This window comes from Leptonotus elevatus, chromosome 11 (assembly GCF_054856555.1).
Source record: "Leptonotus elevatus isolate MCC_2025b chromosome 11, RoL_Lele_1.0, whole genome shotgun sequence".
NCBI lineage: Eukaryota > Metazoa > Chordata > Actinopteri > Syngnathiformes > Syngnathidae > Leptonotus > Leptonotus elevatus.
In genome coordinates, this window is record NC_141249.1 from 4,549,414 (window position 1) to 4,568,359 (window position 18,946).

The following is an 18,946-nucleotide window of genomic DNA, read 5'->3' on the forward strand; positions in this document are numbered from 1 at the left end:
TATTTTAAGAAACAGTTATGTAGGAGAACTGATAGTGAGGCACGCCATTTCACTGTTTTAGGTATTTATAGAATCGTGGAAACATTTTACATGTCAGCACAAACAAGCTGAGAGTGGTGAAGTTTCTCAGAGTAAGCTTTCTTGTTGTCATGTTTTTATGTTCTTACTCTGCCACATACAGGAAATCACCATTTCACATTAGATGTAGATGCAGAAGAGTGAATTTAAAATAGAAAATGAGAAAAAAGACAGTGGATATGGAAGATGAATCATATTATGTAAGGTGAGAGAACAAGGTTGAATAAAAAGACAAAAATACTGAATGAGGAATGACTGAGGGAACCACAGAAATGTTCAGTGCAAAAGGCAAATTGTAAGACGTGTATGTGTGTGCATAGATGCATTTGGTTGCCAAAGGTGTGGCATGTGTGCATCGGAAGTTAGCGGTCATTACTATCGCTCTGTGGTTCCGTTAAATGTCATTCTTTGACGAGTCCCGACATGGTTGACGTGGGCTTTGTACTTGTCACTCTGATGTGACATGCAGATTGCAGTCTTGTTTGCTCATCGACCTATACCTGTCCAGAAGTGTGTGTCTGTGCGTGCATGTGTGTGTGGTGCACTCTTATATTATTTCCCTGTAACACACCCGTCGTCATTGCAGTGGAGTCAACGAGGATGAGAAAAAAAAAGGAATTGAAAATTCATGTCAAAAATATTAGATAACCATGACTGGTGCTTGCTGTCAGAAAACATGCCACATACTGTTCAGCTTGTATGAAACAAACAGAGATTTGTAGATAGACACGGGGGCAAGTCATATCAGCGCGAGCACACAATCATCAAGCTGCAGGGGACAACAAATCGGTGACAAGAAACAAGGTCATCAAGCTAACCTTTAGGCTCGAACTACATACGTTTGGCAGTCACAAACAATTCTCCATCATTGACAGAGAAAATAGGTCACCATAAATACATTTACTATATGTTTCAGCTTGAGTCATGCATACATGTATGTATGTTTATACATGTATTTCATCAAGCTGTTTGAGTGCATGTTTTCTTTGCTCATGTAATGAAGATGAAGGAAAGTGATATGTACTTGTTCCTTTTACTTGTACAGTAGTACTTCCAATGCATGCCTATCTAATACAAAATAAATAAATGTTGGCACACAATTATAATACTCTTAATATAAGAATAATAATAATTTTCATTATAGTTCGCTTTTATTACAAACCCAATTCCCAAAAAGAAAGTTGGGACACTATTCAAATTGTGAATAAAAACTGAATGCAATTATGTGGAAGTGCCAAATTTTAATAATTTATTCAGAATAGAAAATAGAGAACAGGTCAAAAGTTTAAACTGAGAAAATTTCAAATTTTAAGGGAAAACTATGTTGATTTTAAATTCCATGGTGTCAACAAATTTAAAAAAAAGTTGGGACAAGGCAATTTTCACCACTGTGAGGCATCCCCTCTTCAGTCTGCTAACATCTTGGGATCGAGGAGACAAGTATCTTAAGTTTAGAAATAGGAATGCTGTCCCATTCTTGTCTAACACGCATCTTTCTAACTGTTCAACTGTCTTGGGCTTTCTTTGTTGCACCTTCCCCTTTATGATGCGCCAAATGTGCTCTATAAGTGAAATACCCAGACGGATCCTTTTCCTACGCAGCCATGATGTTGTAATTGGTGCTGCATGTGGTCTGGCATTATCGTGTTGAGAAATGCAAGATCTTCTCTGAAAGTGATGATACCTGCATGGGAGCATATGTTGTTCTCGAATCTGAATATACCATTGTGCATTGACGATGCCTTTCCAGATGTGGAAGCTGCCCATGCCACACGCACTCATGCAACCCTATACCATCACAGATGCAGGCTTATAAACTGAGTGCTGATAACAACTTGGGTTGTCCTTGTCCCCTTTCGTCAGTATGATATAGCGCCCCAGTTTTCCACAAAGAACTTAGAATCGTGATTCGTCTGACCACAAAACAGGTTTCCACTTTGCCACACTCCATTTTAAATAACCCCTGGCCCAGAGAAACGCCTGCGCTTCTTGGTCTGCTTTAGAAATGGCTTCTTCTTTGTACTGTAGAGTTTCATCTGGCAACGGTGGCTGGCACGGTGGATTGTGTTCACCCACAATGTTTTCTGGAAGTATTGCTGAGCCCTTTCTGTGATTTCCCTTACAGTTAGCATTCCTGTTTGCGGTGCAGTGCCGTTTAAGGGCCCGAAGATCATGGTATGATTTTTCGGCCTTGACCCTTACACACAGAGATTGTTCCAGATTCTCTGAATCTTTGGATGATGTTATTCACTATAGATGATGATTACTTCAACTTTTTTGCAATTTTTCACTGGTAAATACCTTTCTGATATTTCTCCACTATGTTTCTGCGCAACACTGGAGGAATTTGTGATAATCTACCCATCTTCGCTTCTGAGAGACACTGTCACTCTGAGAAGCTCTGTTTATACTCCAATCAAGTTGCGAATGGACCTCATTAGTGGTAAATGGTCTTCCAAATGTTTTTTTTTTAGAAGTGCAATTTTCCAGCCTTTTATTGCTACCTTTCCCAACTTTTTTTGCGATGAGTTGGCACCATGAAATTTACAATCAACATTTTTTTCCCTTAAAATTATAAATGTTCTCAGTTTAAACTTTTGACCTGTCATCAATGTTCTATTCTGAACAAAATATTGAAATTTGGCACTTCCACATAATTGCATTCAGTTTTTATTCACAATGTGTATAGTGTCCCAACTTTTTGGGAATTGAGTTTGTACATTTTATTTTATTTTTTTAATTTAGTTAGATTTAAATGGTTTTCAGAGTGTGTTTGCCAGTTTTTATTACTTGTTTTTTTTATGTTTTTTTTCATAAATGTTTCATTTTAGTTTGATTATTATTTGTTTTAGTATTCGTTTTTTATCGATTTGATCAGCTGGATCGGGATCGGACGATATTTGGCATTTTATGCAAAATCGGCTGTAATGTCTTCATTTGTTCGATCAATGATGTCAGTGATCAGCTCCACGAAATAAGAAATTGCATGTTATATTTAATGTTTATCAGCATTTTTAGAAGATTTTCCCTCCCCCATTCATGCATTTCAGTTGACGTCAACTACTGTATGTCTATGTTGTGTATTGTGTAGTAAAAATAATAAATATTATTCAAAAAACAACCATCCACAATTAAAATACAGGCGCTGTAATAATAATAATAATAATAATGCATCAGATTTATATAGCGCTTTTTTGGGCACTCAAAGACGCTTCACAGTGGGTGCATTGTTCGTGCGCTCACACACAACCTCTGAAAATATAACGCCACAGTATTTTGGATTATATTGGTCATTCAGTCTTCCTCCCCATAGACGCTCACTATTAACTACAACCAATCGTCACCAAAATTTACATGCACATCTCTAACTTAGGCCCACATCAATCTATTAAAATAGCAATATGATCGGCTCAATAGTTTGGATTTTATGGACATTGAGTGTTTTCCTCAGTAAGCAACATGACAAATTTGCGCACCTATGGAGAGAAAGACAGTATATGCCTATAAAATCTAAAATACTGCATTTTACACCCCACCCCCAACACACACACACACACACACATATATTCTACACTTTCATTTTCTGAACCTTGACACTTTGAATCTAAATATATTTTCTATTTGATGATTTTCCAGTAGTTACACAATTTTCACTCAAACAAATATCTGTTACAAGCTTAGTAGAAAATAAAATAACAAATTTGATTAATTATGGAATATTATGCGATTAATTAAATTTTTTTAATTGTTTGACAGCACTAGAATATATATATATATATATATATATATATAGATATATATATATATAGATAGATAGATAGATATATATGCTAATAATTAATCGAACTATGGATGTTGATTGTAATTCTTTGTAAATAGGAATGAAACTTTTGTTTTTTCATTTGGCCAGAAAGCCTGTCAAAAATATACAATTCTTCTCAGGACAAAAAAACATGTTGCACATTTGGTTAGCAAGTATTGTAAAACACCGTATTTTTAATTGCAGTTACCAAGAATGCAGACCTCTAAAATAAATGTTCTTCAATATAAAAGTAAATCTGAAATAATTTTGTAGCTTTACATATCAGTCCTTGTTAACCCAATGCTTTGTGCAGGGAGAAGCCATATCATGCTTGGACTCTTCCTGAATACATCGGAATACTTGGCAACCAACATTTGCTTTAGCTTGCCCCATCTGCTCTAAGCTGACCTGGTTATATTACAGATGTGTCCTTTCCTGTTGCATTTTTCATGATGAAATAGGTACCCCCTTGATGGCTGTCCATTTCAAATTCACGTGCTATTTCAAAGACGGCTTCTCTGGGTGAGAGCCTTCTGTCCCTCTTTGAAATTATAATCGGGCCATGTGGAATTACAGATGCAGGTGAAGAGAGGGTGGGATGGGGGAGCCACGGTGGGGCTGATGAGTGCAGGTTGATGTGGATGTAGTTCTTCTGAATGCAACGATCAAGGATGAAAGAGAAAGTGTAGAAAGACCAGCTGCTGACAGAACTAAGGGATTGGTGAGATTAATGTGACAATGGAGATAACTTTGACATATCAAAGTATTTTGGTGGAGTGTGTGTGTGTGTGTGTGTGGGGGGGGGGGGGGGTGATGAAATAAAAACAGTAAAAAGTCAGGAATGTGAAAATAGAATATAAAATAAAGAAAAGCAAATAAATAAAGATTTACGGAGAAATGAATAGCAAGGATGACATTGAATGGAGAGAAAGCAGGCATGCATCAGATGCAGCTTTGCCTTGAGGGAGACTGGGACTGGTTCAAAGGTTCCTGCACTGACACAGGCGCACAACATATTAGTCCAACTCTGTCATCAATCGCATACATTATCCCTCAGGCGTTTAGAAACAGCTAGCATCTGCCTAACAAATCCATGGAGGAATCATCTTTTTTCATTTACCTTTATGTCATGTGATATAAATTCATGATTAGTATGAACGTGCATTGGGAAACACATTATGCATCTTGTGCATCATGGAATGTACAATATGTTACAGGTATTTTTGCCCTTATTTCCAGTCTAAATGATCACTGTTAGAGTTGCTGCAGTGTAAAGTGAATAAAGAACAAACTGGAAGAATACAGTTTGTAGAGAAGACACTTGCTCGACAAGAATTGGATTGGATCAAACACAAGATATCAGTTTAGGTACACAGAGAAATTTAACCTTTTGTTGAACCTGTGTATTATCATATTTATTTTTACTTTATTATAATCCCTTAAGGAACTAATTCAGTTTGCACTTTGCTGTATATTTTGTGTTGTACAGTACACCATAAAGAGAAACAGATTATGAAAATACACGGTGATGTTTTTTCCTAATGCAACCTGGCATGAATTATAAATACCTATTTCATTGTGCATGTTTGTTTTAAAGTATCCGAGAAACTGTGGTGCTCTTAAAATTGAAATATTTGCAAAGTTATGAAATTGTCTTATTTCTTGACTGGTGCTTTAATATGCATTTTGACAAATTCATGGCGACGGTTGCGCCAATCAACACTTGCTAGCTCAGATGCATTAGTTGGCACATGATGGCGACATGACAGCAGCAAACTAAAAGGTTGTATTTGTCTCCATTTGGCCACAGATTTCTCTCTGTCATATTTGACCAGAAGTGATGTACATTGAAGGCGCAGATGCACTGAAGTAAAACGAAAGATTGTAAACACAATTTAAAAAATACAGCTCCGTTGCCCAGCCATAGACGTTTTACCACTTACATTTTTACCAGCTTTACATGATGGTAAATGGAACTTCATTTATGTAGCACTTTTCCACCTTGCAAGGCCCTCAAAGCGCTTTGCATTCGACTACTCATTTATCTACTGATTGATGACGCAGCATCAGGAGCAACTGGGGGTTCAATATCTTGCTCAAGAATACTTTGACGTGGTCACAATGGCATGGGATCGAACCCACAACTTCTAGGTTGTGAGACTACCACTCTACCAGTGAGACATGTCACCCCCGATGAAGAAATTCTTTATATTCTCCAAACTCACAGGTAATATTGCCTTCCAACTAATTATTTGTTACACGGTGGAATAGAAGCACATGCCTTACAGTTAGGACATTAGTGGAAGTTTGCATGTTCTGCTGTTCTTTGTGTTGGTGAAGTTTTTTTTTCTGGGTTCAGTACTTTGTACTTCAGTTGCCTCCCACTTCTCAAAAACATGCTTCTGAGCTTAACTGAAGACTCTAAATTGACACTCACTTTAAATATAAATAAAAACAACTGCAGATTTATTTTCGCAGAACATTAGATGCTGTCTTTTAGCTCATCAAAATGTAAGTTTAATACAGTTTTAAATGAAGTTTTAATAAGCCTGGACAGTCATTTTTACCTGAGGAAACACTGGAAAGTTTTACCCTGGTTGATAGAAGGACACTTGGGCAAGTTTTCTCCCAGGTAAACCCTACAACCTACTTTTTAAATCACTTCGAAAGTCATTTTATGGATTCTTCGAGGAACAGATTTTAAATATAGTCAACTGCTCTCTTCATATGGGTGTCTTCCTCGTCGCCTTCAAACTTCTGAAGAAGAGTAATATGGACCGCAGTATTTTTAATAATTACCAACTTCTATCCCACTTATCCTTTTTAAGGTTGTCAAAAGAAAGAAAAAACATGTTTTTTCTCCAATTAAATTGTTTTTTAAATACAAAAAATATTTGAGAGAAATCTGTTTTTAGGATATTACCGACAGACCCTTTCAAAGATTTTCAGTTATATCAGATGCAATGCATACTTGGAAAAACAACAATAACATCGTTCTGGTGCTACTGGTTCTAAGTCAAGGGTGGGCAAACCCGGTCCTTGAGGGCTGTAGTCCTGAATGTTTTAGATGTTTCCCTTCTCCAACACAGCTGATATATGATCAGCTCATCAGCAAGCTCTGCATAAGCCTGATAAGTTATAATGATCCTGTTGATTGGAACTAGCTTGTGTTGGAAGAGGGAAACCTCCAAAACATGCAGGATTCCGGCCCTCGAGGACCGAGTTTGCCATGCTCAGTGCCAAGTGCTGCTTTCCATACAGTTGATCCATAGTTCTCAAATAGGGGTACATGAAGGGACTTCATCGGGAATGTGAGATTTTAAGATATACTGTAGTTAAAAAGTAACACCATTGCAAAAAAGAGCTTGATTACACCAGTTGCCCTCTGCCATCAAGAATAACATAAGTGCTAAATTGTGGGCCGGTCCCTTGAGGTAAGATGGAGGAAAATAATAATTAAATAGCACTGCATTGTTAGATAAGGCCTCTTAATGATTAGATAGGTAACTTGAGCTAGGCCGTCGTGTTGCTGTGACCTGTCCTGGCTTGGCATCTTCCTGTTTATCTGCGCTCCGGCACACTTATCGAGTTGAAACCAATTAAGACAATGGTGTCACACATTTTCACATGGGCTAGGCTGAGCCGTCCCCTGTGTGGCAGTATAAGAGTAGAAACGATTTTGAACAGATTAGACCGTCTTCCGCATATTAAGAGAAAAAGGCTCCACAGCTGTGTACTTGATCTTTCCGGCATCCAGTAAATGGTTCATTTGAGATATGCAGTCTTCTGGTCATTACTGCTGGTATAGTATTACGAACATTAAAGATAAAAAGAACAGGAAGGGGTTCATTCTGAACCTTACAGCATCAGACCTAACAAAACACCAGCCCAGATGGTCAGTCCAGCCCTGCTCTCTTCTGCATTGATTTAACACTGAATTAATTTAATAGCCAATTTATTTTTCTGGGACTAAACACTGCTGACCGATTTAATTGAAAGGTTTTGAATAACCTAACAATTCCAAAACATCCTAAAGTTGAGATATTTCTGTATGCAATGGTAATAGGTGAGAAGATCTGAATTGTAAGGGAGCACCAGTAGAAAAGTTATTATCTATGTGAAGCAGGCACACATGCTGCTATGCATAACTTTTCCCTGCACAATTGTGCCTGCCTCATGCCTTCCATCGCAGTAACAACATATTCAGAGCCACTCAAATATTCCACAATATTGTGCTGCTCCCACAATAAAGGAACTTTTTGCCTCTAGTTGTGTGTCAGCCTTCTTGAATGTGTCGGCGTGATGCATTCTTAATTAATTGTATCGCATTAGCCTCTATATCACGTGGAAAGGCGTCTGAGTAAAAGAGTCACTAAACACATTTGGCCTGCAGCTTTGTCCCGTGGGTGTTTGGAGTCTAGCTCCCTTCTGTGAGTATGTCAGTGAGTCAGTGTGTCACTACACAGTTTGCATGAGCATGACTGTATCGGTGTACCTAACAAGGCATGGTACCACATATTTGAATACTCACATAGAGGGTCTTTATGAACAGCCACTTTCTATTGGCATTTTCTGCATAAAAATTTTCCGTCTGCTCTTGTAGTTGTATTGTCGTGTAGCCTACAGATGTGCATCACCCATGGGATTCGATCTCACACAGACGATTGCTCACTGCTGTGCCATTCTGTGGTTTGTGCACAGATGTAGTCAAAACAGGTCATATGTAAAATAATTCCCTTTGTCCTTTGAGATAATCTCATCATTTTCAGTGCTTACTGATAAGGTTTGGTTCCACATGTAATCTCCCTCATGTTAAAACAGTCTATCAAACTGCTGCGTAATCTTCTGGGGGATTATACTTGTAGAAAGAGCATGGCCAAACTATTGCCTTCATAACCTCTGCAATCATGGACCCCACACTCACACACACTCTTTTGAATCTACGAGGCAGTGAGCTGTTTGTTCAAATGTTCCTTTGACGTCTTCTTGCATCACGTATCTTTGGGATTATTGAAAAGTAATAATACACTTTTGAACTGTGTGGCACTGATATTTTCAAATAATTTGAAATAAACAGACATAGCCATCATGCAAATTTGTTAAAAATAAATTAATAAATGGATAATTGCAGCAAGCCAAGTGACGTACACAAGAACAAAGTTGTTTTGAAAAACACATTCGTCTGTGTCTGTTTTGTTTCACACTGTCTTCTCTAAAAACATGGTAAACAAATTCTAAACGTTAATGTCTGTGTGCTTGTGTCTCAGCATTTGGTTTTGTACAAATGGGGGGACATTAGTTAGTAATAAACAATTGAATACCATATTTGGTAAACACTGACACATAATCAATCTTTTAAATCTAACAAACCAATTTAGGCCTGAACGATGTCAACAAAAGTTCTTAACTATTGGCAATTCATGTCAGATACCTGGATGATGCGACTAAGAATTAAATTTTTTTTTTTTTTTGTTAGAACAGAAGAAATATCAACAACATTTAATATACGCAAACAACATTTATATAAACTAACCAAAGTAGTGCAAGGCAAGACAATTTTATTTGTATAGCACAATGACTGAAACAAGTCCTCGTCAATTCTGCCTCGGATGCTCGCTGAGATAGTCGTAGTCAAGCAAACGGCAGTATGCATGACAGTACACAGGGCTAACACTGGGAGAAACCCAATTTCAAAATAAACCTTACCTTACCAAGTAGTATATGGAGATCAATGCATTGTAACTCTTTTATTTTGAAATTGTTTCCGGAAGCGTGTCGTCGCGGTATAAGGGCTGACAACGTGCTCGTCTATTCAGAGTTTGTGAACAACGGCAATATAAATGCCCCAAACTGTTGCGACAGACGTCAGGAGCACTCTGCGGACCCGGCCCCCTGAGTGTGTCTGGGTGTGAGTCCTCCCAGGCCAGGAGCACTCTGCGGACCCAGCCCCCTGAGTGTGTCTGGGTGTGAGTCCTCCCAGGTGTGGTGCATTGGAGCCGAGCAGTAGGTGTTCCCCATCACTGTTATGTTCAGGAGTTGGATCCCAAAAACGCAGACACAAATAATAGTTTTGACATTTATTTGTAAAACAAAGCTTCAACTGAATGTGATACAATCATCTAGGCTAATAATGACATGACAAAGAGACCAAAGGCTCTTGCATCAGCCAGGAATGCCCAGTAAGTAATTAACTAAGCAATTTGCGCAAAACGTACTCACGACTAGACGAGGCAGCGAAAACTAGACCAGAAACGGCAAGAAGGTATTGTGGATCAAGAGACGAGGAGCTCGTTAGCTAACAATCATTCATTGGGCTGTTGAGACAAACAGATGAATCGTCTGACAAACAGAATGTGTCTTCCGTTGTTCCCTTTATAGGTTGCGGATGACTCTCATTGGCTGCTGATTACTGCGAAGGAAACAAGGGGGCTTGGTAACCATAAAATGACATGAAGGGGGAGCGGTCTGTGGCAGAGGAGACAAGTGAATTGTGAGCATATTCCACTCATGGTAGGCGAGTGTCATGTTTGGGTTCTGTTTTTCCTTGTGTGTCTCCCTTGGTCTTGTTAAGTGTAATCCTGCCCTTCCTCGTGTCAACCAATCAGTGCCCTCAGCCACTTGTGTCTTGCCCCAGGTGTGTCTTGTTGTGTCGTTAGTGTGTGTATTTAGTCTCCTGTCTCCTCTCTGTCTGGGTCGATTCATTGTCGTTTTTCTTCCCGTTTTGGTGCCAGTTTTTTTTTTTTGCCTTGTTGTCCTCCCCACGTTTTGTTTCATTGCCATTTGGAGTTCGCTTTTGTTTTGAATAATTAAATTCCTTTTTTGTACATCACCTCTGCCTCCTTGCCCTGCTTCCCTGCGTTTGGGTCCTCCACCAAATTTACTCATTTGACAGAATGAATCGACCAAGAAAGGACCCAGCGGGAAGCACATGGCGACGCCCAGCTAGCTCTCAGCCTGCCGACCACCACCTCCCTCTTCGTGTAGGTTATTTTTTCGTCTATGCCCCCCTCACTCGTGTCCTATAGTCCTCCTTGTGTGTCACATGAGTCACCGCCTTATCTGTTTTTAGATACCGATTCTGACCTTTCTGATATCAAAGACGCCCCCTGTTTTGGTTAATCTCCTCAAGTCCCCGTCCCGGCTCCACGGCAGCCTCAGGTCCCCGTCCCGGCTCCACGGCAGCCTCAGGTCCCCGTCCCGGCTCCACGGCAGCCTCAGGTCCCCGTCCCGGCTCCACGGCAGCCTCAGGTCCCCGTCCCGGCTCCACGGCAGCCTCAAGTCCCCGTCCCGGCTCCACGGCAGCCTCAAGTCCCCGTCCCGGCTCCACGGCAGCCTCAAGTCCCCGTCCCGGCTCCACGGCAGCCTCAGCCTCCTTGCCTGTGCCGCTCTCGCCCCGGGCCTCCTCGCCTGTTCCGCTGCCGCCCTGGGCTTCCTCGCTTGTTCCGCTGCCGCCCCAGGCCTCCTTGCTTCGGCCGCTGTCATGCCAAGTCTCTTCACCTCTGCCATGGCGGTCTCAAGCCCATGATCGTTGACAGGCGGCGCATGTCCCGCTGCCGCCATCTGCTCCTCATCCCCTGTGGCTGTCCTCTGCTCCTCATCCGGCGGCGCAAGCCCTGTGGCCGCCCTCTGCTGCCCGTCTGGCATGCACATCCTGCGGCCGTCCCCTGCTCCCCGTCCGGCGGCGCACGTCCTGCGGCCGCCTTCTGCTCTCCATGCCAGGGCAGCATTTGTATTTAGTCTCCTCTCTGTCTGGGTCAATTAATTGTCGTTTTCCTCCCGTCATGCTGCCAGTTTTTTTTTTTTTGCCTTGTTGTCCTCCCCACGTTTTGTTTCATTGCCATTTGGAATTCGCTTTAGTTTTGAATAATTAAATTCCTTAAAATCACCTCTGCCTCCTTGCCCTGCTTCCCTGCATTTGGGTCCTCCACCACACTTTACAGTGAGTGGACCGAGACGTAGGGTGACGGTGACAGACACAGCGAAGAGCGGCCTCCAAGTCTTGATTGACGCTTTCTGTCTGTCCATTTGTTTGCGGGTGATAGCCCGAAGAAAGGCTTGCTGTGGCTCCCAAGGCTGCACAAAATGTCATTTACACACGGGATATGAACTGGGGGCCTCGGTCCTAGACGATGTCTATGGGGATTCAGTGGACTCGGAAAACGGGTAACAAGTTTGCAGTTTCAAGGGCGGATGGCAGCTTAAGCAGGGCGATGTGTTGCCTCGGAAACCAGGGAGGCCAATGAGACATTTTACCACGGACGTGACAGAATGGGTAAAGGTCGTAGCAAGCCTGCTATAGGTTGATGGGAAGCCTTACTGCAGGCACAAACTGAGCAGACACTGATGAACTCGACAATGTCCCTCCGCATTCTAGGCCCCCAAAACTTCTGAGCGATGAGGAAATGAGTGTGTCTCACTCCGGGGTGGCAAGTGACCCGCAAAGCATGTCCCCATTGAAGCAACTCTGTACGCAGATGGTCGGTGACAAACAATCTCCCTTCCGGACCTCAGTTTTGAACTTGAGCATGGTGGTGGGCTACTTGGAGTTTTCTTTTTATCTCCCACCGTAACGCTTCCACCACCCGGTCACTTGGAACAATGGTCTCATTGCTGGTGTCCTCCACTGCAGGATCATGGATCCTAGACAACGCATTGGGTTTGGTGTTGGAGGAGCCATTTCTGTAAGTCACTGTAAAGTTGAACCGGGCAAGGATCAGCGCCCAACGAGCCAGTCTGGAGTTGAGCTGCTTGGCGGTGCGGATGTATGGCAGGTTCTTGTGATCTGTGAAGACTGTAAATTGTTCCTTATTTGACGTGAGCCTTGTCAGAGGTCCTGCTCTCTGGCTGTAAAGCCCAAAAAACGCTGTAACTGCTTCCTCGTGGTTGGGGTTGGCCAGTTGATCACTGCTTGGATCTTAGCGGGGTCTGCTCTTAAGTGACCCTTCTCTACAATAAACCCCAGTAATTGTACTGACTCAGAATGGAACTCACATTTCTCAGCCTTCACAAAGTCGGTTCTCAAGTGTTTTAACAGCATTCTGACAAGGTGACGGTGTTCATTGAGATCTTTGGAAAAGATTAAGATCATCAAGGTAGACGAAACAAAACTGATTTAGCATGTTTCTCAACACATTATTTATTAGTCGTTGAAAAACGGCTGGGGCATTAGAAAGTCCGAAGGGCATGACGAGATATTCGAAGTGACCTAACGGAGTTTTAAATGCTGTCTTCCACTCATCCCCCTCTTTGATCCTCACCAAATGGTATGCACTCCGGATATCCAATTTTTGTGAACACTGTTGCGGTCTGTAGGGAGCGAATTCTGAATACAGTAGCGGTAGTGGGTATTTATCTTTGACCATAATGTCGTTAAGGTCCCGGTAATCTACACACGGACGTAAGGTTTTGTCCTTATCAATGAAGAAGAACCCGGCACCCACCTGCAAAGACGAAGGGCTAATCAAACTGGCAGCTAGTGACTTAGTTATGTACTCGTGTAACGCTTCCTGCTCGGGTTGGGACACTTGGTACAGTTTGAAATTTGGTAATGGGGCATTCAGGGACAAGGTTTATAGCGCAGTCATATGGACGATGTGGAGGCAAGGATTGGGATCAGTTTTAGCTGAATATTTTTTTTCAAGTCATGATACACGGAAGGAACGTTATTTAACTCAATTACCTCAATACTAGGTTTGTCTAATGGTTGATTGACGTCCTCAGCGGACTTCAGGCAGTGGGAATGGCAGAAAACACTCCAATTCTTTATGGTAGGGATGTCCCAGTTAACGTCAGGATTATGCACCTTTAACCATGGATGGCCTAAAAGGACAGGGGCAGATTGTGATGGCATGATCAAGAAGCGAGGCGTCTCACTATGGTTGCCGGAAAGTTTTAGATTAAGTTGTAATGCAGGTTACTTCAGGCAGAAGGCGTCCGTCAACATCTAACACCCGTCTAGGTTTTCGAAGTCGGAGGGTAGGACAGTTAAGGGCCGCTAAAACTCCTGGATCAATAAAACCGTCATGAGATCCGAAATCGATTAGGGCATTTATTTCAATGACCTTCCCAAAACCCTCTACTTCCCCAGCCAGTTCAAGTCTTTTTGCATTAGTGTCCGTAACCAGATCGAAGACTTCTGTATCGTCCTCAAAGTACTCACACTGGTGGTCGGTGCTGGAACTGGTTGACTGGTTCCCTATCGGTTGTTGCTCTCTCAGAACCGATGCAGGACCAGCTTGGCGCGGAGGTCTGATCGAGCATGAAGATACTTGGTGACCGAGTTGACCACAGTAGAAGCAGGCCCCAGTCTGGATGCGTTACAGTCGCTCGGCCTGGCTGAGACGTCCTTCCCCAATCTGCATGGGCTCCTCTCCGGAAACTTGGTCTCTCCGTACTGGCTCTATGACAGATGTCGCAAGCCCTGGACCACCTCCAGGATCCTTTGGGACCATCCTGGTGGTACGCGAGGGGTACCTGGGACGCTCCATGCGACGTTCTTTCCACCGCTACCTCAAGTGGTTGTTCAGTCGTATGGCAAGAGCAATGAGTCCTTCTAAATCAGTTGTTTCCTCCCTGACAGCTAGCTTGTCCTCTACTCGCGGGTCCAGGCCCCGGAGGAAAATACTATAAAAAACATTGTCATCTGAACCGCTTTTGGCTGCCAGTATGCGGAATTCACTGGAGTAGTCTGCAACAGAATGGTATCCTTCAGCATAATCAATCAGTCTACTTCCAGCCTCCTTGCTCTTGACAGGATGATCAAAAACTCGCTCGAATTCAGCTAGGAAAGCCGGAAGTGAAGTGCGCAATACTGGTTTGGCATTGCTTACCGCCATAGCCCAAGTTGCTGCTTTTCCCGTAAGTAAACTCATCATGAACGCAACTTTGCTATTATCTTTAGAATAGGTAAAGGGTTGTTGGTCAAAAATTAAAGAGCAGTGTTGAATGAATTCACCGCACAACCCGGGCTCACCTCAACAATCCCAATCACCTACACTACTAAAGATGGCCTCAGACACACCGCCAGATCGTCACAACTCCTCGATTAGTTCGTACATCCAGCCACTCCTTGGAATTTAACGTTAGCCTTTGATGATCTATCCTGACTTGCATTTCCGTCCTTTTTTCCAGCCTGGCACCTTGCCCGCACTTCTCGAACGCTGCACACGCCTTGCCTCCCAGACCCAGCTCTCAGCGCACAATGGACCACAACCCTCCTCCAGGCCCTCCATCCCTGCTCCAATAAAAACTACCAAATCACTCATCCTCTCGTTTCTGCACTTGGGAGAGCACCGCAACGCAGCACCCCCCAAGAGACCCAGGGAACGGCCAAGACGCAGCCGCCACCCAGCAGCCAACAGAGGGGCAGAGCCGCCCACGCTCAGCCAGGGGGGACAGCACCTATAGAGTTAATCCACTGGCATGCAGTGATTCCGAATATTAATCCATAGTGCCCATTGGAAGTGAATCTTGAGGAGTTGGTGACTGTAAGGTGTCATTTGATGTAGTCTGCTCGATCCTGCTGGCAGCAACTGGGTTCTTGACTATAAAAACACATTAGTTACAAATTGCTAAATACAGAAACAGCAATGTAAGTTATCGTGATGTGGTGGCTCTCGCTAACAGGCAGAATTAAGTTACCAGATTTAGGTTAAAAGATTCTATATTTGTAGACCATGTTTCTATAAATTTTGATATTTGGTATTTATTTGCGGCAGATATTTTTTCCATTAAAATGTGATTTATGAGGAGGTTAGACCATTGGTCGATATTCAGAATTTGTTTATTTTTCCAGTTAACAAGAATTGTTTTTTTTGCGATAGTAAGGGCTACAAGTGTAGATTGAAATTGTTTACGTGGTAAGTCAGTTGTTGTTAGGTCACCTAGCAAACACAAGTTTGGAGATAAAGGTATCCTACAGTCCGAGATAGCGGACTGTAGTTTTTCTCAGACTTTAGTCCAGAAATATATAACCGGAGTGCATAACCATAAGGCTTGAAAATAAGTGTCTGTAGTGTTTTGTAAACACCGGAGACAAATGTCGGAGTCTGAGAGTCCCATTTTCTTCATCATATATCGAGTAATGTATGTTCTATGAATAATTTTATATTGGATAAGTTGTAAATGTGTGTGTTTTGTCATTTTAAATACGTTTTCACAAACTTGAATCCAAAAGTCAGATTCCGGAGCTATAGACAAGTCTGTCTCCCATTTTGAGATGGGTAAATACATTTTATCAGTGTAAGAAAGTAACATATATTTTTGAGAGATTTTTTGTTGTTGTCGGTGAAAAATTGGTAATATTTTTAGCTAAAACAGGCGGTTGGAGCGTACCCTGTTGCATACTTTTAACTTGCAGATAATGTAAAAAAATTAAGTTTTTTATTTTGTATTTTTGGAGCAAGGATGTATATGATATAAACATATTATCTGAGAAAAGATGGTGGAGATGTGTAATTCCTGTCTGCTCCCGCACACCTAAATAAAACGATTGGTTGTTAAGTTGAAAGTCGGAGTTATGCCATAGGGAGAAAGCCTGCAGGTGCTCCACTTGGGCTTTTGTCATTTCTAGTGCCTTCCACCAGGCAGTCAGGGTGGCGGAAATCATTTTGTTTTCAAAACAATTGTGTGCTTTTTCTGCATCCAATGATATAATAACTGCCTTTTTATCATGCCACTGTGACATGCTAATAAGGTTAAAGAGCCTCAAAATATTATTAGTCGAGTGACGACCTTTAATAAAGCCTGTTTGGTCGCTATGAATGATTGTCGAGATTACTGTTTCTAGTCTAGATGCGAAAGCCTTAGCGATAATATTAATATCAGTGTTAATTAGTGAAATTGGACGGTAACTTGATGGAAGGGTGGCGTATTTTTCTTTAATAAAAGTTTAATTGCTGCTGTATTCATGTGTGGGCGTATGTAACCATTAGTTTTAATTTCTGTTACTACTCCTAAGGATAGTGGAGCAAGCTTGTTAGTTTCTGAGTATAGGTTGCGATAATAGTTGTAAAGAATTTGATTAATTTCTTCTGGTGATTGTGTACATTCACCAGTTGTCCCTTTAATAGCCGTTATCAGAGATGTTTCCAGATGGCGTTGAAGTTGGTTTGCAAGAAATTTACCTGATTTGTTATTATATTCAAAGTTGTTGTATCTCAATTGTTGTATTATAAACTCTGTCTTTTTAGATAGCATATCGTCTAACTGTATTTTTGTATTTTGTAAGTCAGTCCATATTTGGTTATTTGGGTTTATTGCGTACTCATCCGTCAGTTGTTTAATTTCATCTTCCAAGTCTTTTTCTAATGTTTTATCCTGTTTCTTTTTATAAGATGAATATGATATAATTTTACCTCTAATTACCGCTTTCCCGGCTTCCCAGAGAAGAGATGGAGATAAGTCTGGAGAGTCATTTATTTCCAAAAAGTCTGCCCACTCTCTTCTTATAATTTAGTCAAACTCTGCGTCATTTAGCAGTGAGATGTTAAAACGCCATGGCGGGGGTGGTTTAAAGGTATAATCAACTTGTAGGGTAAGGAAGACTGGTGCATGGTCGCTAATAATAATGGGATGTATTTTTGTAACAGTTTTATCAGCAATAGAATTATTTGTAAGAAAAAATCAATTCTTGAAAAACACCGGTGCACAGCTGAAAAGAAGGTAAATTCCTTCTTCGTTGGGTTTTTAAGTCTCCAGCTGTCGACGAGGCCGAAATCATCCATATATTCCCCTATTACTTTAGTAGATTGTAATGGCCTTATACATGTTGTATTATTAGTACAATCTATTAATGGATTTAAGACTGTGTTAAAGTCTCCTCCATTAATAATAATAGAGTTCGCTGCTAACTCAAACAGCTGAGAGAAAAATTCATGGGAAAAAAAGGCCGGATCATCATTATTAGGGGAATATAAATTACCAAATATATATATTTTATTAAATATAGTCACCTGAATAATAATGTATCGGCCCTCTGGGTCTGTTACTGTATTATTTATAGTAAAAAATAAATTCTTATGTATGAGTATACAGACTCCTCTTTGTCTACTGTTATAAGGGTCAGAGTACACTTGACAAAATTTCTTATCAATAAGTAATTTTTCTTCTGATTTTTGTAGGTGGGTTTCTTGAAGGAGACAAATATCTGCTTTTAATTTTAAGAGATGGTCTAATTTTTTTATTCTTTTTGCCTGCGAGCGAGCGCCACAAACATACCAGGAAACCAGAACTCATTTATGCATACGAACAATATAGACTCAGTCCTGATGGTTATCCGGCTATATTTCTAAAGCACTTCTGGTCAATGCTTGCTCCACTATTCTTAAGAGTAGTAACAGAAATTAAAACTAATGGTCACATACGCCCACACATGAATACAGCAGCAATTAAACTTTTATTAAAGCCAGAAAAAGACCCCACCCTTCCATCAAGTTACCGTCCGATTTCACTAATTAACACTGATATTAAAATTATCACTAAGGCTTTTACATCTAGATTAGAAACAGTAATCCCGACAATCATTCATAGCGACCAAACAGGCTTTATTAAAGAGCGTCACTCTACTAATAATATTAGAAGGCTCTTTAACCTTATTAGTATGTCACAGCAGCATGATAAAAAGGCAGTTATTATATCATTGGATGCAGAAAAAGCTTTTGATAAAGTTAACTGGTCCTTCCTCTTTGCTGTTTTAAATAAATTTGGCTTTGGGAAGTCATTTATTCACTGGGTGTCAGTATTATATGATTCTCCTAAAGCTACTGTTACTACTAATGGGATTATATCTAAGAGTTTTACTCTACAGAGAGGCACAAGACAGGGATGCCCACTGTCGCCTTTATTATTTGCAATATTTATTGAACCGCTTGCATTAGCCATACGCCAGGAAAGAATGATTCAAGGAATTCACTCTGGGGTAACAGAACATAAAATTAATCTATATGCCGATGATATTTTACTTTATTTAGAAAAGCCTGCTATTTCATTAGGGGAAGTATTTAACTTAATAACTAAATTCTCACAGTTATCAGACTATTCTATTAACTGGACAAAATCAACACTTCT

At 41.0% G+C, this 18,946-nt stretch overlaps 1 protein-coding gene across 7 annotated transcripts; it reads left to right on the plus strand.

Annotated features, from left to right (window-relative positions):
• The first annotated feature begins 9,678 nt into the window (after window positions 1-9,678).
• On the plus strand, window positions 9,679-16,775 carry LOC147165555 (uncharacterized). Of its 7 annotated transcripts, none has more exons than XM_086089633.1 (4): window positions 9,679-9,883; window positions 10,259-10,390; window positions 10,773-10,860; window positions 10,950-11,642. In XM_086089633.1, exons 3-4 carry the CDS (start codon window positions 10,774-10,776, stop codon window positions 11,403-11,405), a joined length of 543 nt encoding a protein of 180 aa, XP_085945759.1. In that variant the 5' UTR covers window positions 9,679-9,883; window positions 10,259-10,390; window position 10,773; the 3' UTR covers window positions 11,406-11,642. The 7 variants fall into 7 exon arrangements, 4 of the variants coding, with proteins under 4 accessions (XP_085945759.1, XP_085945755.1, XP_085945760.1 ...); XM_086089629.1 differs by having other exon boundaries at window positions 10,259-10,370; XM_086089634.1 differs by having other exon boundaries at window positions 9,679-9,860.
• Window positions 16,776-18,946: the final 2,171 nt, after the last annotated feature.